The 25,392-nt window shown below is 39.1% G+C and overlaps 1 protein-coding gene across 4 annotated transcripts in view; it reads right to left on the reverse strand.

Moving 5' to 3' along the window:
* The window catches only part of CCSER1 (coiled-coil serine rich protein 1), a 1,185,560-nt gene that overhangs the window by 600,091 nt on the left and 560,077 nt on the right, over nt 1–25,392 (reverse strand). For all 4 annotated transcript variants that reach the window (XM_059665408.1, XM_059665417.1, XM_059665424.1 and 1 more), the window contains exon 8: nt 7,768–7,851. In XM_059665408.1, coding sequence (XP_059521391.1) covers nt 7,768–7,851 — 84 coding nt within the window. The remainder of the gene's footprint in view (nt 1–7,767; nt 7,852–25,392) is intronic.

A 25,392-nucleotide genomic window follows, 5' to 3' on the forward strand; every position in this document is an offset into this window, starting at 1 on the left:
AGTATGAAATCATTTATCAGATTAATGATCATTTATAAAAAAATATATCTTTCTCCCCAAAACACAAGGCGACACTTCACCAGGAACATTTGTGATAAATCTCTTGGATATCTTTAGGCACAAGAAAGTAATATTTACAATGTTCCTCAGTTTCTTACTAACAATAAAATTACACTGTATTCTTCAATGTGACCTCCACTAAGTCTGAGAAAAAACCTAAAACTTTTTTATGAGAAAACTATTTTCTGCATTACATGATGAAATTTAATAGTTAAAAGTTAAATATAAATTAAATATATAATTAATTTAAATACTTTTTACTATAATTGATTCTAATTAAGTATTCTTACTTTTAACCATTATGTTTAGACTTTTGGTCTATACCTACACCTATGCAGTAAAAGTAAATCCATAAAATCCCCAAATCTTTGTGCTATGTGGGAGATTTATTTCCAGTATTAAAGTTGAATAAATTATACAAAATAAACACAAAGTTATATTTGAATATATTTAAATATTATTTATTTGTTTAAAGTTCCTATTACTCCTGACTTCAAATGTTGGTTTATATTCATGTCTTTAAGATCTTGCCTAATCAACATGATTATTTAATAATTTTCAGTAAAGTATGTGTCATAGCTTTTCATCTCATTTTCTATTTTGAACTAATAATACATAAGCCTTCGCAAACCTTTTGTCTAGATTTTTGGTTTATTTGATTAATTTTTGTTCTTACATGTGACTGTGTCAATCACAATCTTACAGAGAATTTTAATATGGAAAAATAGTAAAATCATAATTGCTACCATTAAGTAGTTGTAAAGGGGCATAATTCCACAAGACATCCCTGATACTCTTATTTCCCTGTTACAAACTAAATGCTTCTGTTCCCCAAAATTGACTTGTTTAAGTCCTAAGCCCCAAGGTAATAGTATTTGGAGGTGAGAACTTCGGAGGGCATTTGGCTTAGATGAGGTCATGAAGGTGAGAACCTCAGGGCAGAATTAGTGTCTTTATGAGAAGAGGAACAGTCACAAGAGCTCTCCCTCCCTCCCTGTGTGTATGCACCAAGGGAAGGACTGTGAGGACATATGGAGGAAACAGCTGTCAAAAATCAAAAAGGGGGCTCTCACCAGACACTGAATCTGCCAACATCTTGGACTTTCCGCCTCCAGAACCGCAGTAAGTGTCTGTTGTTTAAGCCATTCAGTTATGGTATTTTGTCACAGTAGTCCAAGCAGACTAAGGCATTCCCCCTACACGCGTGTGCACACACACACACACACACACACACACACACACACTCACACCACAGCATGAGAGCCACTGAAATCAATCTACCCTCTTCATTTATTATCCCAAGAGATATGTCTGATTTTTTTTTATTGTAAAAGGAATATATACTTGTCATTAAAAGTGAAACACTACTAAAACATATAGAACAGAATCTAAATATTCTCATATTACCTAAAGATAATTATTAATTAAACTAGACTTTCTCTCCATGTATATTTTATGCAATGTTATACCATATGCAATTCTCCCCATTTCATTTTATAAATGCACAGCTATGTAAATATATATTATTGACATATACTATCACTATATATTATAATGTATCAAACTCATTGATAAATATTTATTTTTCTATATTTTAGTATTATCTTATTATTTGACAATTTAAAAAAACTGAGGCCAGAAGAAAGATAACTAAATCTAGTCACAGGGCACACTCATATTCTGATTTTTTATATCACTATATTCAGTCGGTCTCCTCTTCATGTAGAGAAAGATAAGGCCAAGAAGATAAAAGGAATTAGTGCCTCCTTTGCTCTAGTCTAGTTCTTATTTAATCTTCTACCCGTGGTCGGCAAACTGCGGCTCGCGAGCCACATGTGGCTCTTTGGCCCCTTCAGTGTGGCTCTTCCACAAAATACCACATGCGGGAGCGCACATACAGTGCGATTGAAACTTCGTGGCCCATGCGCAGAAGTCAGTATTTTGTGGAAGAGCCACACTGAAGGGGCCAAAGAGCTGCATGCATATGGCTCACAAGCAGTGGTTTGCCAACCACTGTTCTAACCTAACGCAAAGTTGATCAAATCTGGTGTATGCCTTGGGGATTCATGTCATGTAGCTGCCCCTGAAGCCTTGATAAAAAAAAAAAAAATGAATTGTGGAGGGGGAGACTGCATAATATAATTACCATTTTGAATTTGCTATCAGAGGGTTCATGAACAAAGAGTCTCAAAAGAAGATGGTATTCTGAATACAGTTTCCTGACACTATTATCTCCCAAGCTGACACTAATTTCTTCTGGCTGAAGCAGAAAGGCAAGGCTAAGAGGCACATGTGGGACGGTTTTGGTTCTGATGGGTGTTGAGAAGACAGGAATCTCAAGACTGTTCTAGGGGCTTAACTGGAGTCATTGGGCAAGCACCAATAAGCCTGGGTTAAGAATGAAAAGTCAAGGTTCTGGAGAGAAAACAGCTGATGGAATAGATCCATCCCTGCAAGAAAGGTGATACTTCCCTAATTTCTCATCCTAAGAAGATCTGCAGAGTATTTTTGGCTGGCAGAACTGCAGAGCAGCCACCTACACCAGTCAGTTGTTTAATATTTGTAACTGAAGAGACCTCATGGTGTCACAAAAGAAAGCCAATGACTAAAATCCTTCAAGTTCATTGTTACTAGCCAACAAAAGCAGGTTCTATTGGGCCTTTGACCATCTCTGGTTTAAATGTTCTATTCTTTTTTTTAACCTGAGTACTTAGGATAAATAGAGAAATAAACAAGCCAAAGAAAGTAACTGTGGATCTTAATGGGACCAAATATCCTAGGAAGGAAGGACAAGCAAGATATTAAGGACAGGCTACTTACTACAGTGCAATAGAAATGCTGCCACACAAATGACAAATTAACACCAGCACATACTAAGAATATTTAATAGTATATAATTAAAACATTACAGTTATTTTCTAGATTTAAAAATAATTTCTGTATTTTAATATTTATTAGACTATAAAAATATAGTCATTGTTGAGAAACAAATTAGTGGCTTAGAATATTGATGGAAAAAATTCAGCTAAAGATAAAATAGTTCAATACTAAAAGAAAAATATAAGGAGAGAGAGATCAATAAGATCAAATATGGACATATGGGTTTCAAGAGATAAAATATTCTATAATTTGAAGGAAGGCTTGAAGAGAAAATTTGTAATTTGAAGGAAGACCTGAATGGACAGAGCAGGATTGCTGATACTAGTCATAATTAAGGAAGAAATATAGTCACACACCTAGATAAACCATGGAAAAAGGTCATGTGCAGCACCCAAATTTAAAAATTATGGAATGTTACTTACTAAGAAAAATGAACCAAGACCTAAAAATACTATACTTTGACATGGTATCTGTCTTAGCTCAGGTTGTCATAACAAAATATCACAGGCTAGGTGTCTTAAAAAACAAGTTAAGACTGTCCTACATGTTCAGTGTTTGGACATCAACCTAGAACCAGGAGGTCACAGTCCAGTTCCTCATCAGGGCACATGCCTGGGTTGTGGACTTCATCCCCAGGATGGGGTAAGCAGGAGGCAGCTGATGGATGATTCTCTCTCATCATAAATGTTTCTCTCTCTCCCTTTCTCTCTAAAATCAATAAAATATATATATATATATTTTTTTTCTTAAAATGTTAATTTTCTCATAGTTCTGGAGGGTAGAAGTCCAAGATCAGGGTTCCCACATGGTAAGGTCCTACTAAGGGCTCTTCTCCTGGCTTGTAGGCAGCTGTCATTTTTGTTTTCACATGGCCTTTCCTCTGTGCAAGGCCACTAAATTCTATCAATTTAGGACTCCACACTAACCACTTTACTTAATCCTAATTAACTTCTAAAAGCCCTATCCCATATACAGTCACATTGGGGTAGGGCTTCAACATATGAATTTGGGGGGATACAATTCAATCCATAGCAGCATCCTTTATCTTTCAAGGTAAAGAGATATTCAAAGATTTAGATACCATATCATCAATACCCCCATTGAAAGAAAACATTTGGGAAAGGACTCTAAAAACCATAAATGAATCAGATGAGTCTATATAATGGAATAAGATGAAAAGGAAAGCAAGGAATAATCTATATATAAAAAGCCTAAGTAACCAAACAAATGACCAAATGACCAGTCGACCTGATTGCTATGATGCACACTGACCACCAGGGGACAGACGCTCAACGCAGGAGCTGCCCCCTGGTGGTCAGTGTACTCCCACAGCAGGAGCACCACTCAGCTGACCAACGGGCGCCAGACCCAAGGCTATGGCTGGCAAGCACCGTGCAGTGGTGCAAGCCCCTCCCAATCAGGATTGACTGGGCGCGAGCCTGTGGCAAGTGCAGCGGGGCTGGGAGGAGTGGGAGCGGCAGGCAGGAGCAGCAGTCTGACATCCCCTGAGGGGTTCCAGATTGTGAGAAGGTACAGGCCAGGCTGTGGGACCCACTGGTGCACGAATCCATGCACCAGGCCTCTAGTGTGTAATAAATCTTAAACTACATGTAATCAATACTAATAAAAGAGAAAAATGGTAATTGTCGTACGACGATACCCTTTTCATTGGCTAATCAGGGCTATATGCAAATTAACTGCCAACTAAGATTGGCAGTTAACTGTCAACAAGATGGCGGTTAATTTGCATATGTAGGCACAATGCAGGGAGGCAAAAGGGAAAGCAGGAAGAAGCCCCCTGCCACTGACAGTGATCGGAAACCCAGGGGGGAGCTAAGAGCTGGGGGGCAGGGCAAAGGCGGCCCTGGGGCCGCCTTTGCCCTGCCCCCAAGCCATGATCGGAGAATCAGGCACCTTTTCCGCCCTGGCCAGTGATAGCAGGAAGTAGGGGTGGAGCCAGCGATGGGAGCTGGGCACGGTCGAAGCTGGCAGTCCCAGGAGCTAGGGGCCCCTTGCCTGGGCCTAAAGCGAAGCCCAAGATCGCGGGGCCGCTGCAGCTGTGGGTCCCCACTGCCCGGGCCGGATGCCTCAGCCAGAGGCATCCTGCAGGGGCAGGGGCGGAGCCCGCGCAATCGCGGTGCCCCCCGCTGCCACTGCAGGTCCCCGCTGCCCAGGCCGGACGCCTAGGCCAGAGGCATCAGGCCTGGGCAAGGGGCCGATCCTGTGATTGGAGGGTGATGGGGGTCAACACCTGAGGGCTCCCCGTATGTGAGAGGGGGCAGGCTGGGCTGAGGGACACTCCCCCCACACACCCAGTGCACGAATTTCGTGCACCGGGCCCCTAGTTTAAATATAAATAGACAATACAATGATTAAGGGTTTGCAAATATAAGCCACACATAAGCTTTCATAAGAGAAGAAATACCTTTCAAGGGAAAACCAACTAATAAAAGAACTGAAGTCACTAAAAGTCCTCAACAAGCTCAACAAAATTCATGTAAGTTTGTACGGGAGAGAAAAGAGGAAAACAAAAACATTTTAAAGATCTAATTTGATGTGTGCATACCCCATTCCACATGGGCACCACTAGCCTATGCCCTTCACATTACCTCATAGCAGGGCAGAGGAGATTTTGTTCTGTTATAAAGCAGTAGGGAATAATCACCCATGTGTAAACTAGTTCTTTCAGGTTTACCAAGCAAAAAATTCCTTCCTGAAAAGAACATTTCTTTTTCTCTTCAATGTTGCCACACCACATATACAAACAACCCCAGGACATTCTAATATTCTAATATTTAATACATATTTGTCCCTCATTTGTTGAGTAAAATGAGAAAGAAGTTATTACTTCCAGATCCAATGGTACATAGCTATAATTAAATTTAGTACCTCTTCCTCCAAGAAAAGTCCTGTGTTGGCTGACTTCGTAAAATGAGGCACAAGTGTGTCTTTTTACTTTAAATTTGAATTACCCAAATTGACTACAAGCTGACCCTTGAACAACATGGGTTTGAACTGCTCAAATTCACTTATACAAGGATTTTAAACATTTCTAAATCAGCAATAACACTATGCTCATGAGATCGATAATCAGCATTGTTTCAATCATGGAACAATCTAAATAAAGGTCAAGTCTCAGTAACATGCTGTCAGTTGCTGAGTCAATAAAATATGCTCTAAATTTGCCTGCCATCTCACCAACATGTTAAATGTTCTCAGAAGCTTAATGGTCTATAAAATCTGTTTTGTCATTTAATTATATTTAATAATTACATTATACATTATTGTTAAGGTAATCAAATCTCTAGTCAAATATGAAACCATCATAAGTTGAAAACACATACTTTGAAAAGTAATGCCCAGTACTTGTTACCTACCAAATGTGTTTTCATGTTATAAAAGTATGATTACCTTTTTATGATACCACATTTAAAAAACACACCCTGAAAACATGAACTATATACATTTCATACTTCTGTATAATTTCTTTTTTTTAAATATTTTATTGTTTTTTTACAGAGAGGAAGGGAGAGGGATAGAGTTAGAAACATCGATGAGAGAGAAACACCGATCAGCTGCCTCCTGCACCCCTCCCACTAGGAATTTGCCCGCAACCAAGGTACATGCCCTTGACTGGAATCGAACCTGGGACCTTTCAGTCTGCAGGCCGACACGCTATCCACTGAGCCAAACCAGTTAGGGCTGTATGATATTTTCATCTGAGGTTTATATAAAATAATAACTATATTAATAAGTATCACTGGTAATTTTATGAAAATAAAAAGTAAAATCTGGTTTTGTTTGCAGGATGAATGAGTAATTTGCTTTATATTACACTAGGGGCCCAGTGCATGAATTCATTCACTTTGAAAGGAACTGTGGGCCACAAGGATGTGGTGAGCACAGGAGCAGGACTCGGCCCATCCTCTGCACCCCCGCCCGGCCCCTCCCACCACGGCGCCTGGTCCCTGTCTGCCAGCAGCCCCGCTCCCACTGCCACCGCTGTCACCGCTCCCACGCTCTTACAGCTCCAGCCCCGCTCGCACCCACTGATGGTGCAGAGTGATTGGGACTGGGGCCAGACACTGGTAGCAGGTGCGAGCAGTGGCTCCGGCAACGGCAGCAGGTGTGAGCGGGGCCAGACACTTGCAGCAGGTGTGAGCACCAGGCAGGACCACAGTGCTAAGGAGCAAAGAATTTTCAGTAACCATCAGAGGCTTGCCCTGATGACAGTGACCAGCTCCCCATCTTGTTCTGGTGCCCCCCGCTTCACCATCCCACCGTGGCCAACGCCCGCCATGGTCTGTGCTCTGCCACCTGATGCTGACACCTGCTATGTTCCACGTGTGCCCCCTGGTGGTCATCGCACGTCATAGTGACTGGTTGTTCGGCCATTTCACCATTTGGTCTATTTGCATATTAGGGTTTTATATATATATATATATATATATATATATATATATATATATATATATATATATATATATATATGTTTTTAACTCTAGATATAGTAGAGTTAAATCATGCACTTTACAAAGTAAAATGTGGCTGTATCCTTCACAATTTTTCATAGATTTAACTGAAATGTCTAATTTTGGTTCAGTGATCTGTTTCTGAATTATATCAAGTTTAATACATAATATAAAACGTGCTATTTTTCAGACTGTCAAATCCTTATTACCACAGGATTACAAAATTGATAATCAGATTGAATCACTAACCATTTATAAATAAGTAATATTAGTATTAATAAATAAATTGTTGTAGGGTTTATAGCAAATAATCTTGCAAAGAAAACACACTTGTAGGGCAAATATTATCACTTACCAGCTCTTCCTGAAGTTGGGAAATGAGTTCATCCTTCTCTTTCAGCTGCAGCTTCAGCATTGAGCAGTCATCTTTCATTATATCCTATAAAAACATCAAAGAGACAGCATAATAGGCTTAGCCCTTTCACTTTGCTCTTGATAAGGAAAGTCAGCCTCACACAGAGGGAGATAATTGCATCTGACTAATGAAAGTGAAATTTCCTCTACACATGATAATTCATAATATTCTAAGTTGCAAAATAAGCTAATTCATCCAAAAATATTATGCTACAAATGATACACACGCCTGTGTTTTTTCCTTATATCAGTCCTTTTCTTTGGATGTCCATTTGTCCATTTTGTTCCCAAAGACAGAAACCTAGGGGTCATCCTAAATTCTTTCACCCATTCCTGTGCATACATATCAGTGGAATAAAAATACCTACATTCTAAAAGAGAGACTTTACCATTTGCTCCCTTGCTGTAGTTAAATATTAGTTCTCAGACCAATGGTCATTTGTAGTCTTTATCTTTAATGATTTCACTATAACATTTGTCCCTTTTTCTAGCAATCTGTGGACATTTAATCTTCACTCTCTACATGTACACTCAGCCACATCTATGGCTTATCTTACCTGTCTTCCAAGCTCCAACCCATGAATAAAACTACTTACTGAGCATATATTCAGCCTTGTCCTATAGACATTTACACTCAATGTGTTGTAAGAATCCAGGGCAGGAGGAATAGGGAAACTGACGGGAAAGTTAAAACAAGGCCAAACACTGTGGGCAATTTGCAGCCAGCTTGTAACTAACAAGCCATTATCTTCCCCAGCCAAGGACACAGAGCAAATGGTTTAAAAAACCTCCCTAATGAGAGAATGCAGAAAGGAAGGGGGAAAAGGGAAAGGAAAAAAGGGCCATTTTACTTCCTAAACAGAGAATCCAGCAGTCTCAATGCTTGGCAAGATAAAGTTGCTAGGTGCTTCTCATTATTTCTGGGAAGGCCACAACAAAGTTAAAAAAAAAAAAAAGGGCGGGGGGACCTTGAGACTTAATCTATACCAAACTATTCAACAAAAGAATTTTGAGATCTATACACAGGAGGGTGTACGATGCCACAGACCCCAACCAAACTTGCTCTTCAGATCAGCTGAGAGCCCGTCTGTGCTTCATAAGCCAGATGTGTAGGTTTGCTTGCTTTGCTTTTGGTTTTTTTTCAATAAAGATGCATGCCTTAATTGTTTTTAATAAATTGGCTTTTCACAATGCAGTCAGGGTCTCTCATATAAACTCATTTGTATGAGAAGACAATGATCGAGGTTGGGGACAGCCCTCTGCCACTCGCTCAGGGGGCTGTCCAGTGACACCTCTCTGGTGTTAGTGAGAGCTGCTTATAATAATTCTTTATTTCAACAACCTTTCCCCTACACCAAAGCTTTACTTCTACTTATTTCTCCCAGTATATTTTCTGAAATGACCAGGAAGTCATCCTATGCTCTCAGTTCTTGTTCACTAGAAACCAAATCTGGTACTAAACTTTTTTTAATTTTTTTTATTTTTTATTGAATTGATTGGGATGCCATCGGTTAATAAAATTATATAGGTTTCAGGTGTGTAATTCTATAATGTCATTTATATATTATATTATATTATGTGTTCACCACCCCAAGTCAAGTCTCCTCCCATTACCATTTATCCCCCCTTTACAATCTACCTCCCACGACCCTCTTTCAGTGTGGTAATCACTATATTGTTGTCTGTGTCAATGAGGTGTTTTTTTTCTTTGTTAAATCCCCTCACCTTTTCACCCAATCCCCCAACCTTCTCCCCTCTGATTGGTACCAAACTCTTTAATCTCTATTTCCTTGATGTTTCTTGGACAGGAGTTAACTTTCTCTAGGTACTCATTGCTTCTTACATGACTGACTGCATTAAGTCTCTAAACTGGTTCTCTATAACTTCCCCTATCTACCAGAAATATTTTCCTAAATGGGAATTAATTATATCACTTATTAATTTAACAGCAAATCACTTCCTCTTTCAGAGGAAAAACAAAGTCAAAACTCTTTAGCATAGCATAGTGCCTTTCCTTGTCTGCTATTGCTTGTATCTGGGGTTTCAAACTTTTTAAGCTCCAACTTTCTTACCACCTTGGCTCACCCACAGAACAGAAACATAAAAATGCTCTTTCCTGTCTCCTTGCTTTACACATGCATGTCTCTAGATTACATTGTCACTGTCCCACTGCAACCCTTTCTCCTCCTCAAATTTCTCATGCTGGGAGAGGCATTTCTGAAAGGGTTAACCCTTTTCGATCCAACGTGGAGGCTGACTCGACAGACCAGGCGCTAGGAGCAGGTCCAACATCAAGGCTGAGGTCGACACCGCAAACCGGTTCAACATTCAATCCCATCAATTAATTTGGACCAGATTGTTTGAATTCAAAAAATAAAATTGGACCGCAAAGGGTTAAAGGAAATAAAACAGGGCAGAGAAAAACGTATTGTGCTTAGCAAAAAGCTTGCAGCCTTGAGCACAGCATAGCTCAGATAACCAGAAGACACCTGGCGTGGGAAGAACCAAGGATGGACCAGACCCTTACATCACCAGAGCAGCTTACAGCCAGCAAAAATTAATAAAAACATATCTCTCCCTGCTCTCTTCACTGATGCCTTTCCTGGTCTCAGCCCACCTGCACCCAGGTGTCGGGAATAAAATCTCTTTTGATACATTATGGCCTCACATCATAGGTGCTCAACCCCAGCCCACTCCGAACCTTTCATTTTCAAGCGTTACTCCTTATTCCACTAGGGAGCTTTCCCTTGCTGAATGACTTATGTATCCCTAGAGAGTGAGGACAAGATCCATCCCATCTAATAAAAGGGTAATATGCAAATTAACCATCACTCCGTCACTAAGATGGCAGCACCCACAACCACAAGATGGCCGCGCCCAGTCCTCTCAGCCCCACCAGAGTCCTCCAGTCCCGGGGGCAGCCGCTGAGAACAGGCAGCGTGAGCAGCCTGGTGGAATGCTTGCTTTGTCACCGGGGCAAGTACAATAAAAGTTGGCTCCAAAACAGCCTTTTTCTTGGCGAGTCCAGGCAGGAGGGGGGCCCTGAGAGCTCTTCTGCTGGCTGCTCAGGAAACAGCACTGACACCACCAAGGGAGTCATTGGGGAGGAGGCAGTAACCGCCACTGCGGAGCCAGAGTGGAGGATGCAGGGGAGCAGAAGCGGAGGAGGCAGGGCTGCCTCTGCTTCTGCAGGGGTGGCAGGTGCTCTGCAGTTCAGGAGCCTCCGGAGTGGAAGCGCCAGGCCATCCAGTGCTGCATCCAGTCCTGAGGCATGCCCGCCAGTGCCACAAAACCAACTGCCCGCAGCCATCTGCCAGAAGGTGAGGTGGGTTGTGCAGCACACCAAGGGCTGCCAGCACAAGACCAATGGAGGTTGTGGAGTGTGTAAGCAGTTCATGGCCTTTTGCTGCTACCATGCCAAACACTGCCAAGAAAACACATGCCCCATTCCCTACTGCCTCATCATCAGGCAGAAGCTCCACCAGCAGAAGACACAGCACTGCTGACAGCTCGCATAGCTCATGCACCAGTGGATGCCACCATCAACACCCACTCCGTGCCTCAGCCGAGTCTGCCTTCCCCTCCTTCAGCATCACCCCGGCCCCCCACACTGCATCCCAGCACACCCTAAACACCACAGCCCCTGACTCTGCCCCAGACCTTGCTGTGAGCATGTCACTAGCCGGCTTCTCCAGTGTGGCCAGAACTCAGCCCCCACCACAGTTTGCACTGGGAAGCCCACTAACCAGGTGCCAGCCCCACCACCCTCCTCCCAGGCCCACCTGCAGCAGTGGAGGCGCCCGGCAGATTGCACCTGAGGCACAGCAGCAGCATCTGTACTGGGTGAGCACCAACAATGGTTTACCCTGAGGCACAGTGACCCCTGAGAGCCAGATGGCCCCCATGGCCATCTGAATGTGACCCAACCAATTCAGTGGGCTTGTTATTCTGTCCCCTCCCACCCCCCGAGCCCCAGCAGGGGCAGCCAGCACAGATCCCCCAGCAACAGTCAATGTGAGGCATGCCCAGACCCGTGATGTCTATGCAGACCCAAGGTGCAGCCACCTCAGAACATCTCTCCAGGTGCCCTGCAGGACCTGCTGTGGACCCTGAAGTCTCCCAACTCCTCCAGCAGCAGCACATGCTCAACATCTTCAAGTCAAACCCTCAGCTGATGGCAGCTCTCATCAAATAGCACACAGCCAAGCAAGTGGCCAGCCAGCCCGGCCTTCAGTCTAGCCCAGCCTGCTGAATCTGAACGCCATGCAAGCCAGCGGGCCACGACCTGCTGTCCCTCTGCAGCAGCAAGCAATGGGAGGCCTGAACCCCCAGGGCCAGGCCTTGAACATCATGAACCCGGGGCACAACCCCAGCATGGCGAGTATGAACCACAACACAGAGAGAAGCCACGGAGCAGCAGCAGCAGCAACAACATTGCGAGAGGCACGTCCGATTGTCGGTTGTGATGGGGCGTTGCCTTCCCCTGATCGCCGGGTCGCCTCCCGCCCCTGAGGGCTCCTGGACTGTGAGTGGGGGCAGGCCGGGCTGAGGAACCCCCTCTTCCAGTGCATCAATTTTCATGCACTGGGCCTCTACGTTTCATATAATACTAAAGTTCAAGTGTTATTTGCTTGCACACAGCCTCAATGGACTGGTTCTCTCCTACCCCACCACCTAGTGGCTAGACTGCAGGCATAACCCCTTTGTTTTATTGAGCACCACTTTACTGAGCTGCACACACAGATGTGTTTTTACTAATTGAAGGCAACACTCTCTGCCAGCAAAAATATTACGGGTTTATATATTTCAATATTCACTTTATTGCAGTGGCCTGGAACCAAACCTGCAATATCTCTTATTTCATTAGCATATTATTAGCACCAAACATTATAACTGACACACATAATACACTCAAACCCACCTTTCCTTTTCATAAAATTACCAAACAAACAGTATAAACATTAGGAGAATTCTCACTTTCTCTGAATCTGTTAACCTTATCTGAGCTGACAAGGAAGAAAACAGCTAATGGATCAAAGAAAATAGAATACTTGTTTATTCTGGTTCTCGTGTTAATTTCTTCTTCACACAAAGCAATCTAGAACATGTTTCAAATTTACTAATATCTCCTTCCATGTGCTGGCAATCAGCTTGACTGGGAGACGCTAATTATCTCTGTTCCTTTTCTTTCATAATAGTTCTATTCCTCCCCTAAAATGGAGCTTTATGGATACAGTTTATATTAATCATTTTTAATATTTGCATAGATTCTAAATATTACATCTTACACTGGTAATGGCAAAAGGCTTAGCTTGCTCCACAGTGCAAAAAAGATATCAGCAGGCTTACAAGGCAGGTAAGAAAACCTTGATGTTTCTGAGAATAAGAGGATCAAATCCTCGGTTCTTCGGTTAAGCAGCCCTGTGGCTCTGAACTTCTTTGAGCCCCATGGACATTTCTGTGGAGGTTAGTGATAACACCAGACTATAAATTATCTGACATAAACTAGTTTATATTCCCCAAATTTTAAATGATTAACTCCCTTCATAAAATAAAATGCCACAGGTTAGGTTCTCCTGGAAACAAGTACTTACGTGGAATTAAGGGTGCAAAAAGTTTATTAGAGAGTAAATCCACATGAAAAGAAAAGGAGAAGAACCAGAATTGAGCAGAAGTTTATTTGGGCCATGAGTCCTCCCTCACAAATACTCTGCCAGTTGAAGGAGAGGCTCCACAGCCAACACTGCCCTTCAGAAGAACCCAGGGTTAAGGGTGAGCAGGTGGCTCTTATACCACTCCCTCCTGTTCAGCCATTGGTTAGGCGAAATCTTGAGGGAACTAGATCTCAGTTGTTACTTTACTCATTGTCTCAGATGAACTTGACTTCAGCTGAGGCAGGCCCTACAGGCACTAATAGCTGGAGCAGTCAGCTAACCACAGGACTTGCAGCTGGGCAGTGAGTCCTTCACTGGAAGGGGATCTGAGCCTCAGCCTGGATCTACTACAATTGCTTTTTGTTGATTAGTTATCAACATTTCTTTGTATATTAATTTATATTTTGTTGATTAATTAGTTTAAAATGAAATAGTTATCTATATTTCAGCTAATAAAAATTATAAAGAAGCTTGGTTTTCCAAAAAAAATTCACTTCTCACAATTCTGTGATTTCATTCCTGGGGAACTTTTTCAAGAAGTTCAGAATCTCACAGCTTTAAATCAGACAGGTGCTAACATATTGTTTGCATTTTATTATGGAATAACACATTAATTATCATATGTCATAGAAGCCATTTTTTAAAACCTTATCTATTAATGACTTTGAAAGTAAATATTAGTTTTCTAGAGTTTTGTTGTTAGTCAATATATTGTGGTCCGTACCTGTATAATGCAAAAATGAAAGCCTTTGCTGATGGAGGGTGTTGGTAAGAAAACCTTGATGTTTCTGAGAATAAGAGGATCAAATCCTCGGTTCTTCAGTTAAGAATTTGAATAATTCTTACTCTGAGATGAAGACTGGTAGTGATTTCCCTCAATATTCTCACTATATTTGCAAAATTCTAGGACACATTTGGCGGGATAATATATTGAATTAGAAATCATGTCGATGTGTAGAATTAACTGGATTTTAATATTCTTGGTTTTCAAAATAAGGGTATTCCATTAACACAAAGGCTAATGTAACCAATGTAACCTTGTATTTATTTCAATGGATATTAGTCACAAATAGGAAAAATAGAATTTAATAAGTATAGCATCCTCTGTTTCATTGAAGGATAATTAATTTTTAGGACTAAAATTCAATTACTTCCTAATTCAATAATTATTCATAAATATGGAACTCATAACATAGTAGATTGAAAATAGCTACAATTCCTTTGATATTATTCCTACTGAAAGATGGAGTTTAATCCTTCCTTTTGGACCCGGGATGGTCTTCACTGACTTGCTTGACCAGTAGAATACAATGGAAGTAACTCTGCTTGACTTTCAGGGTTAGATCTCAAAAGACCTTTCAGCTTCCACAGTGGGTCTCTGGGGATACTCGCTCTCAGTTTACTCCTTTGCAGAGAGAACCCAGCAGTCATGCTTCCATCGACAGCGTTGTCTGAGCTGCCAAAGGACACCCAGCATTAACTGCCAGCCCAGAGCGAGTCATCTTGCACATCCAGCCCCAGAGCCTCAGGTGACCAAAGCTCCTGCCAACATCTCCCCATAACTACCTGAGTAGAATCCTTTTCAAATTCCTGACTTATAAAAATTATGAAAATAAAAGTATCGTTTTAAGCTACTAAATTATGGGATGATTTGTTATAGAGATTATCAGAACATATGGGCAAACTCCAAATTATTAGAATTTGTGTAAATTGAGTCATTATAGTTTTATAAAAATGTATGGCACTAATTTTCAAAGTAAAATGTGTTGTGATTTACTTATGATTTTGGTATTTAAGTTATGTTATATTTAGTGTAAATTTCAAGTAGCTAATTTCATGCACAAAAAGGATATTTATGTTCTCATTATATAAACTACTAGAGATTCAGAAATACAAATATAAAAATTCCTTACAAATCATCTGATTTCCGCACTTTTATGAATTTGACAAGTTAAGAGCCAGATACCTATATATTTGGGTATTTTGTCCTGGAGCTGACTTCAGTCCCATTTACTCTATAATTTATTTATTTATTTATTATTTTTTTTCTCCCAGCCCTCTTCCCTACAACCCTCCCCCCACCCTCTATAATTTATTTTTGCCTGGAATTAGAATCATCTTTTTGTTTAAGACCAGTGTATAAACAGAAAGCAAGTATCATAAAATTAAAAATAAATACAATCTGTAAATCAACTTGAAAATGATCATATGCTGAAATTAGAAATGCAGATTATAAAAAAATCAAATCATTTATAACTCACAAACCTCCCCATAGTTCCTCAGGTAAAATTATAAATATAACTCTTGGCTGCAAGTTAGAAAAACAAGTTAAAATTGGTATTGAGTCAACAAGACTCTCTGTTTATAGACTTTGGTCATCTCTCTGGAGGGCTTTACTTTATGACTTATATACTACTCCCTTATTCTTATAAATGAAAAGGTCAAAGGATTAAATGGAAACAGGCAACTCTATCCAAGTAAACAATGACAGAATGTTATGAACAAGTGGGAAAAAAGGAAAGAAAAAAATAGAAATATGGTAGGAGATGACAGCAGGGCAGACTTTAAAGCGTACAAAAATGTTAATAAATTGACAATATTCTGCAGCTCTACCTAAATAATGGACCTCATAATTCTTAAGTTAACTTAGCTCTTAAGTAGCAGGCTATTTGCAACATAAACAAGACTATAAGAGGAACTGCTTTTCAAATACTGAAAGCGAGGTCAATAAAAATAGGACCCTAATTTTTTTATTATTTAGTATAAAACAATTAAAATATATAAAGCATTTAAATGTCAATAATTACTACATGACACTATAACATTAAGTTTTTTTCCTTTTATTTTTTCTTCCTTTATTTTATTATTTTCCATCACCACTTATCCCCCAATTACCCCCTCCCACCTCCACCCATCATCTCCTCCTGCATTAAATTAAGTAAAAAGAGATTTTATATTCTAAATTTGACTATACATTTAAGAGATATACTAACACTCCATTGATGTACACTGTGCCTTTTTTCCTAAATATTGTTTTTTATAGAAATATAAAAATAAAAAAGGCATAATAAATGCTCAAAATGTGTTCAAAGTGAGTATCTTAGCAATGTATTTTTTCACATGTAAATCCAATCAGAAAACATGGCATTGTCCCTTGTCACAGTGTTATATTGGCTATGTTTTTCAAGCAATTAAATACAATACTGTTTGGATATCAACATAATTTTATAGCAAGTATTACTCATGAAATCTTAAGACTTCTTACTGACTTTCATCACTCAGAAGATAATGACAACAATGCTATAATTGTATAGGAGCTTTATAACTTAAAAAACACTTTTATGTACAAAATTTCTTTTTTGCTATCATAATATTTCTTGACAATTTTTTTATCGAAATTATATAATTCTAGGCCAAGTAGGGCTTTAGGTATACAAATGAAGCAGAAAAGACAGTTGTAGCAAAAGTTAAGTAAAAGAAAACCATTAATAATACCAAGACCCTAAAATTGTGCTCATTATTTAATGTATTCCTACATTTTTTGAATAGTTAAAAACGTTAGCCTATACTTAGAAATTTGCTAAGACGTTAAAACAGTTCCAGGAGACCATAAGCTTGTCATTCCAAGTTATTAGAGCCCTGTTAGATACCCTTTCTTGCATTAATAAGAAAAAATTGTGTTGCATAACTCATCTAGTATAATGTACTCCATCTTACTTTTCTTTTTCTGTACAGTAAGAAAATAGCATGTTAACAGGTCATGATCCTTATAAAAATGTTATTCAAAGTTTTCACTGTTCTTTTCTTTATTTCATACAGTTTAATTTGTGTAAATTAAAATTTAAAAGCAAACATTGGTATTTCAATTTCTAAAGTTTTTAAATGATGGTACGTAATTTTCAGATATAAGGATATGAAACAAATGCCTCAGTGTCATAGAATGAGTTAGTAGGTATCACAGATTAGTTTCCTGATTTCTTAAACCCATGGGTTTCATCAAAGTCAATTATAAATCACTCTGAAAACATAAATGTCTCTATAAACTCATCAATAATGAGCTTCCCTCCAGAGAAAGTCAAAAGTGATAAAAGTAATATTAATTCATATTGTCCCATTGAACTTGCTTGATACAAAATTCACAGGGAAAGACATGTCCTTAAGAGGTTTTGAGATTTCCTGATACCAGCATTATTTTCTCTCACAGAAGATAGGCAAAATTACTACATGATATCTTATTTATTTTTTATGCCTCATTTCTTAAGCACAGAAAGCAATTCTTTAAGTGACCCTTCCCACAATATATACTATATATGAAAAAATAGAAGTGGTTAAAAACATCTTCTTAAAAGTTCCTGTTATGAAGGCATGCTTACTTGCTTTTCATGTTTTAAGTAAGAAAAGAAGAGAGTTATATTTGAACATAACTATGAACTTAGTTTCTGGGAATAAAAAGTAATCAAAAACATCACACACATCCCATTCCCCACCTAGAAGTGTATAATTCAGTTGCTTTATTTTATTATTTATTTTTTTGTTTAAAATGCTGTCTTGACCCCAGCTGTAAGACCCTGGCGAGAGGCCAGTGAGTTCCCCTTCTTGAACAGCTGATTGATTAAGTCCCCATCCAAAACACTTCCCTATTGGGCCCTCCCACTCCAGGCCCATTATGTACCACCAGCCCAGGTACTAAGCAACTAGGGACAGACTGTATGGCCCAGAGCTCTTGAAAGGATTCAACTTAGCCGGTCCTCAGGGAGCCCCAGGGAAACCTAGCTAATTCCATCTTGCCAGCCATACATAAACTGCCCCCTCTGGTTCTAGTTTGCTGTTACTCTGTCCTGCATGGCCCCGCCTGGAAGCCTTCTCTCAGTGGAGGTATAAGTAACAATGAGTTCTGCCTTTCATCAGAGTGTCAGTATGTTATGTCCCTCTATCAAAAGGATCTTTATATCTCATAAAACACAGCACTAGCAGGGGCTGGCTGCAGGTAGAGGGCACCTTTCCACCATCCTTCTGGGGCAAGAGGCTGAGCCAGCTCTTGAGCCTGGGGCATTTATACCAATTCAGATAGAGGGAAGGACAATGTGGGTAATATTGGGCACTGCTTGGCCACACGTGTTTTTTGCATAATGAAGGGAGAGTAAAGCCCTTTTAGTTTTATGTGTTAATAAAGGGGAGTTAAAAACTCCAGAGGAGGACATCGTAATATTAGCAGATCCTAAAAATTTAGTAGTATTCTTTTTTATAGGGTGCTGCTGAATAGTGACAATGATGAAGAATGCAGAAATAAGTAATGCTTTAGGGGTGTTTATCAAGGATTCTGGCATAATTGTAGAATTCTAAAGATGAGATAAAGTAGAGAGCTCAACATTATGCTGTACAGGAATTATGGACAATGTGACTCAATTTAAGCAGTGGTTTTAGGCAGTCTGGGAGGTCAGAAAAATAAGCTGCAAAAAAGCAAAAAACATTAGCTGAAGCTACAGATATCACAGCTACAAAACACAAACCAGTGTTAGATATTAAGGAAAAAAGTAAAGGTTATGCTTTGTTCTGTTTAGAGCACCAATGGATAATGACAGCACACACAGTAGTATCTTCGAGTCCTCGTTATATCTCCATTGTTAAGCAGGAGTCTTTTAAGATGGCCTATATATGAATTAGGGACAATTGATTTTTTAACTTATGAAATAGATATACTTTTGAATGGTTGCTGATATAGTGAATGCCTGCATATTGTGACTGAATGCATAATTAACATCCATCAAAAAACAAAATTTTGGCTTAAAGGTTACAGCAATTAAAGTTAAGAGTACTTCAAAGTTTCAGATTATAATTGAATGGCATTAAACTATACTAAAAACTTTCACCTGCTGTAGAAAAAACCCTACAAATCCAGCCATGTTTTTCATGTTGCCTCTTGCTGTCTCTCAATCTAGGCAGAGAAGACTTTATTGGAATCTTTGTTGTGTCAGAACTTATCTGTGTGACCTTGAATAAATCAATTACTAATAGAGAAAATACAATTTATTGAAATTCTGAAACAATCCCAAATGCTTCACATACATGTCAGTGGATAATCATCTTTACCAGGGAGTTGTTACTAACCACATTTTTCAGTGTTTTAAGAATGTTCCTATACTAATGAACTAAAAATAATCATTACTGAATTAAACCCAAGTGTTCATTATTACAAAACCACTGGATCTCAGTTGTAGTTTATACTATTTCCTGGAGTTTCCATTTTCTTCATAAAATGGGGATCATAGCATTTTTTGCCCATAGACTCATTCAAAAACATATAAAGAAAACAACCACAGTTAGGCCGTGATGGGTAGAACCTGTAAAACAGCACCACAAAGTTCTCCTGTCCTCATCTCCAGAATGTGTGAATAGGACAAGATATCATTCTTATGGTTATAGTATATTTTATGGTACAGTTGACCTTAAAATAGATAAATTATCTGGGTGGGCCTAATCTAGTCAAATGAACCCCCAAGAATCACATAAGAACGAAGTCAGAGATACTGAAAGCATGAGAAGGACTTGATTCAGGAAAGCTGTTTTGATGATTGCGAGAGTCCCCATGAGAAGGGAGACGAATTTTAAAGAGATAAGAGAAGCTTCCACTTAACAGTCAGCAAGGAAAAAGGACCTTAAACCCATAATGCCAAGGAATTAAATTCTTCCAATAACAGAAATGGGCTTGGAAGAGACCCCAGAATGCAGCTGGCCAACACCTTAACTTCAGCCTTGGGAGACTTACAGAACTTAAGAGTGGGAGGGGAAAATGAGAGTAGAGTCAAGATTCACACTAAGTTTCTGGCAGATCTTCTGGGTGAATGCAATTACTGTTCACTCCTGTTGAGAGCAAATACAATCTGAGGTGAAAGAATCCAAGATGAAGAAAAGACGAGCTGTAATATCCAGCTGAAGAAATATAGTGTGCACTGGCTTTGTAGGCAGGGGCTCAGAAGAGAGAGTCTGGTCAGCAAATGGAGGTTTGGGAATCACCAGCATATTGATGTAGTGGATAATAAATAATAGGAAAAAAAGTGAAGAAAACCGCAATTTATCAGTTTGAGAACAAAGAAAACGTGGTGTTAGAATAGCCATAGCAGGAAATACCTTTAAGAAGGAGAGCGAGGTTGATGATATTAGATGTAACACAGATAAAGTAAAAATAAGGGCTCATCAAAAAATAAGGCCCTTTTTGATAAGTGTTAGAAGCAGACTCCAAGGTGAGAAGTAAACTAAAGTACAATTATGTGCTTATCAAATGCAAGCCCCTTCCAAGAAATGAAGAATAGTAGCTAATCCGGTTGAGAAGGTGTGTGTGTGTGTGTGTGTGTGTGTGTGTGTGTGTGTGTGTGTGTGTGTGTGTGTGTTTTAGATGAAAAAGCTTAAATTGGTATAATAAAGACTGCTTGGAATGATTCAGCAATGAGGGAGAAGTTAAAAATACAGGAGAAAGAAGAAATAACTAAAGGAGGGAAACCCTTCAAGTATTAAGAGATGAGATCAAGGACATAGGTGAAGATATTGGCTTTCAGTTGACAGAGAAATATCCATGAACAGAAAGAAATGAAATAATCTTCTGTTGATGGTGCTTCAATGGAAAATATCTTGTTTCTAAAAAATCTTGAACTATTTAACAGACTGTTAAGAATAGAATGAGTCAAAAAAAAAAAGAAAAGAAAAAAAAAGTCTCCCCCTCCCCAAGAAAAAGAAAAAAAAAAAAGAATAGAATGTGTCCCCTCAAAAGTCACATGTTGAAGTAAAAATGCCCTGTGCCTCAGGATGCAACCTTGTTTGGAAATAAGTAATTGAAGATTAATTGGTTAAGATAAGAAAAATAACTGGAATACTTAGGCCTCTAACCCAATGGACTGGTGTCTTACTATAAAGAAGAAATTTGGATGCAAAGATGTGAGCATGGGGAGAATGCCACATGAAGATTGGAGTTATTCTGTCACAAACCAAGGAACTGCCAGAAGCTGGGAGCTAGACCAGGAACAGATCCTTCCCTAGTGCCTTCAAAGGGAGCATAGTTGTAGACACCTTACTCTCAGAATTCCAGCCTCTAAAACTCTAAAACAATAAATCTCTGGTGATTAAGCTACTCAGTTTGTGATAGTTTATTATAGCAGATCTAGGAATCAAACATATAGACATAACATAAATTCAACTGCAACATCTTCATATAGATTATACATAAACTAGAGGCCAGGCGCACAAAATTCGTGCACTTGTGGGGGGTCCCCCAGCCTGGCCTGCACCCTCTGGCAGCCCAAGAGCCCTCGGGGGATGTCCGACTGATGGTTTAGGCCCAAGATGGCAGTTGGACATCCTTAGGGCTGCTGTGGAGGTGGGAGAGGCTCCCGCCACCATCGCTATGCTCGCCAGCCCTGAGCCCAGCTTCTGGCTGAGCATCTGCCCCCTGGTGATCAGTGCACATCATAGCGACTGGTCGTTCCTCTGTTCGGTCGATTTGCATATTAGCCTTTTATTATATTGGATAATTGAGTTGATATGATTTTTAAATAGTTAATAAATGAGCAAAAAGAAAGAATGAAAAAAAGTATATAAAGCACAACCTATTTTTTTTTTTACTAAATCTCTTACCTTTAAAGCTCTCCAAGTACTTACTCTTATTTCTAACATAGAGAAATATTAGAAATAGATGGGCTTATCAGCATATCTATATACATATACATAAAAGGCTAATATGCAAAGCGTCCCTTTGGGAGTTCAACTGAGAAAATGGGAGTTTGATAGCTCACTATGATGTGCACTGATCACCGGGGGGTGGCATGGAACATGGTGGTCGACCAGTGTTGGAGGTGGTGGGGCACTGAGGGAGTGAGGGAAGGAGGAGACAGGGAGGCCCAGAGACAGAGAACCTGATTGGCCCTGATCACCAGCCAGGCCTAGGGACCCTACCCATGCACAAATTTCGTGCACTGAGCCTCTAGTCCAGCCGTGGGCAAACTACGGCCCGTGGGCCGGATCTGGCCCATTTGAAATGAATAAAACTAAAAAAAAAAAAAAAGACCGTACCCTTTTATGTAATGATGTTTACTTTGAATTTATATTAGTTCACACAAACACTCCATCCATGCTTTTGTTCCGGCCCTCCAGTCAAGTTTAAGAACCCATTGTGGCCCTCGAGTCAAAAAGTTTGCCCACCCCTGCTCTCGTCTAATATAACAGTAGTTCTTTATTCTTTGTTATAAACATAGTATCCTTATCTTTGCACTTTTAGTCACTACTTGATTCTTGAGCAAGTGCATGTATCTATGCAAGGCTTTTCCTGACACAGTATTTCTTCCTCTATGTCACAATCACCTAATCATTTAAATGAATCCCAGAACTTCCCGTTGTGGACTTTAGTACAGATACTAGGGCTGCCAGTTAGGAAGCACCACCACATTCTTGAAACTTGAGGTTCATCAAAATGTGTAGACAAGTCAATTATATCAAAATCCTATTCACTTTGCTAATCAGTATGTAATGAAGTTCATGGAGCAATTGTTCAGATTCCTTTTCACATATAATCAAAGTGTAGTTAAGAAAAATATCACCTCCAGACATGGGAGAAAATGTAAATAAATGCCCTGATACCCACACCCATCCCCATCCCATCCCAGCACTGCTATTTAAAAAAAAACGTCTTGAAGACTGAAAATTAGCAGCCATACTGTAGATTTCCAGCATGATAATGTCTAAATGTTGAAAGCAACCTAAGTATACAACAATCAAAAAATTATTATTAAATGATGGTAAATCTATTAAATGAAATATTGTGCAATTTTAAAGAATGATGGTTACAAAACCTAAGTGCTTAAATGAAAATATATATATTTGTAAATGTATAAATAAAATATATACTTATCATAAATCTGAAAATATACAAAATTATGACAATTATTTTGTTAGGGTTATGGGTTTATGTGTGATCATAAATTTTTTATTTTCTAAATTTTCAGTAATGTGCTTGCAATATTAAAGGTGCTATATCCTAGAAATATATATATTCATATATATATATGAAAAAAAAATATTTATGCAAACATACTGAGCAATCACATGACCTAGTGAATCCATGGCATACATGGTATAGTCTCAGAATAATATTGTTTTCAAAAGAAATGATTCCAGGCCCATAAAAAAGTTCCATAACAACCAGAGATCTTCATTTGTGTATCCTGAACAACATGACTAGAACACAGAGTTCATAAGAATAATCTGCACTATTATTCTCTTCTCTGTCAGTTTCTCTGATACACCCCCCTCTGCACTCACCCCTAAGCATTTTACAGTCCTTGCTTACCTTGCTTAGGATAGGAGACACCTTCCTTCTACCTGCCCAGCTTTCCTTCTTGATTTTGCACCACAAAAACCATTAAGGATATCTCTGATAAAGAAGCAGCCCCCATCAGAGTGTAGGGAGGGAAAAAAATTAAGTAGACAAGACCAAAATTTCCTTTAGTAAACAGGGAAGAGATAAAATTTGGAAATAGTTTTATATACCCGCCCCCATAAATACCCACAAACTTAGAATAGCCTGAACATGTAGACACTAAAAAACGTGGAGAAAAGTGGCTAAATTATAAGCACCTGCAGACAAAGAATGGCATCTTTGAATCTTTTTGCCACGAAGTACTCTTTATACAAAGAGAAACAATAAGCATTTTGCTAGTTAAGCTTAAGAAAGTATACAAGAACTGTCAGTGCTAAAAAGATGTTACTGAAAATCTACTAGAATGTTATAATTGTAAAATATATAAATGGCAACTTATGAAAGTGTACAATTTTAAATGGCATTGAACTGAGATTTATATAGAAAGCACATATTGTAAAGGTGAATGGTGCCTTATTTCTGTCAATAATTGTCAAGTTATTTTGCTTGAACACAGAAATTGTAATTTTAATTCATGACGTCTTTATTCTGAATTTGTCACTTTGAGAGATTTGCACTTTAATGGTATTATACTATCTTGAAAGTAATGGACCTTTATGTTCACTTTACTGTGAACTTAAATATGATTGCTGTTCTTCCATCGCTCCTTTAAATTTTCCCAGCTGTGCATGGTCTAACATCATAAGAAGGGAGCCAAGCAAGTCACAGAATTATAACATAATAAAGAGTAAAGAAAAGAAAACTGTATCTTGGAGGAAGCCAATACTGAAGTACTAGTACATGGTTAGCAAACTAGATAGGCAGCTTTCAACAGAGAGTGAACGGAGATTTATCTAAATCACCCGATTTACCTAAGTCATCCGGGAAGCTTTTCAAAGATTTACAGTCTCCTCCTCCCTGCTTTACCCCTCCAGGTTTAAGACTCAATGGGAGGTGTGAATTGGAACCCATCTGTTTTCATTTTTCTAACTTCACTCTTTGGAACATGTTGTTATTGAAAAATCAGTTGAAAAAGGAATGATTCCCAGAATATATTAAAAAGCATATGCATTTATGATAAAGAGTATACTTTTGCTTATTGTAGTCACAGTGTTCCGTAAATTGTCCCCATGTGGAAAACACTTTCCACTATCCAGGATGATGGGGAAAAGATGGGTTTCCCTGGAATTGTTCATAGTTGGTTGTATATGAGATCATAAACAGGATGGGAAAGGTTATACACTTGTTCACTCTATTCAGATTACTCATCTAAGGGGAAAGCCCTCTAAATTAGAGTAACTGAGTTTAGATCTTCTCTACTAAGTCTCTTAGTTTTTAAACTAGATTAAGTTTCTGCCTTTCTTCAAACAAACATAGCAACAGCAAACATTCTGCGATTCCTGGCTTCTGTTCCTGACTCTCTCCTCCTTTTATTAATGAGATTCTTGGAAGAGGAACTGCATATGGAATCCACACCATCGTTTGCAATTTAGCCGGCAAATGAATAAAT

This window comes from Myotis daubentonii, chromosome 1 (assembly GCF_963259705.1).
Source record: "Myotis daubentonii chromosome 1, mMyoDau2.1, whole genome shotgun sequence".
Taxonomy (NCBI): domain Eukaryota; kingdom Metazoa; phylum Chordata; class Mammalia; order Chiroptera; family Vespertilionidae; genus Myotis; species Myotis daubentonii.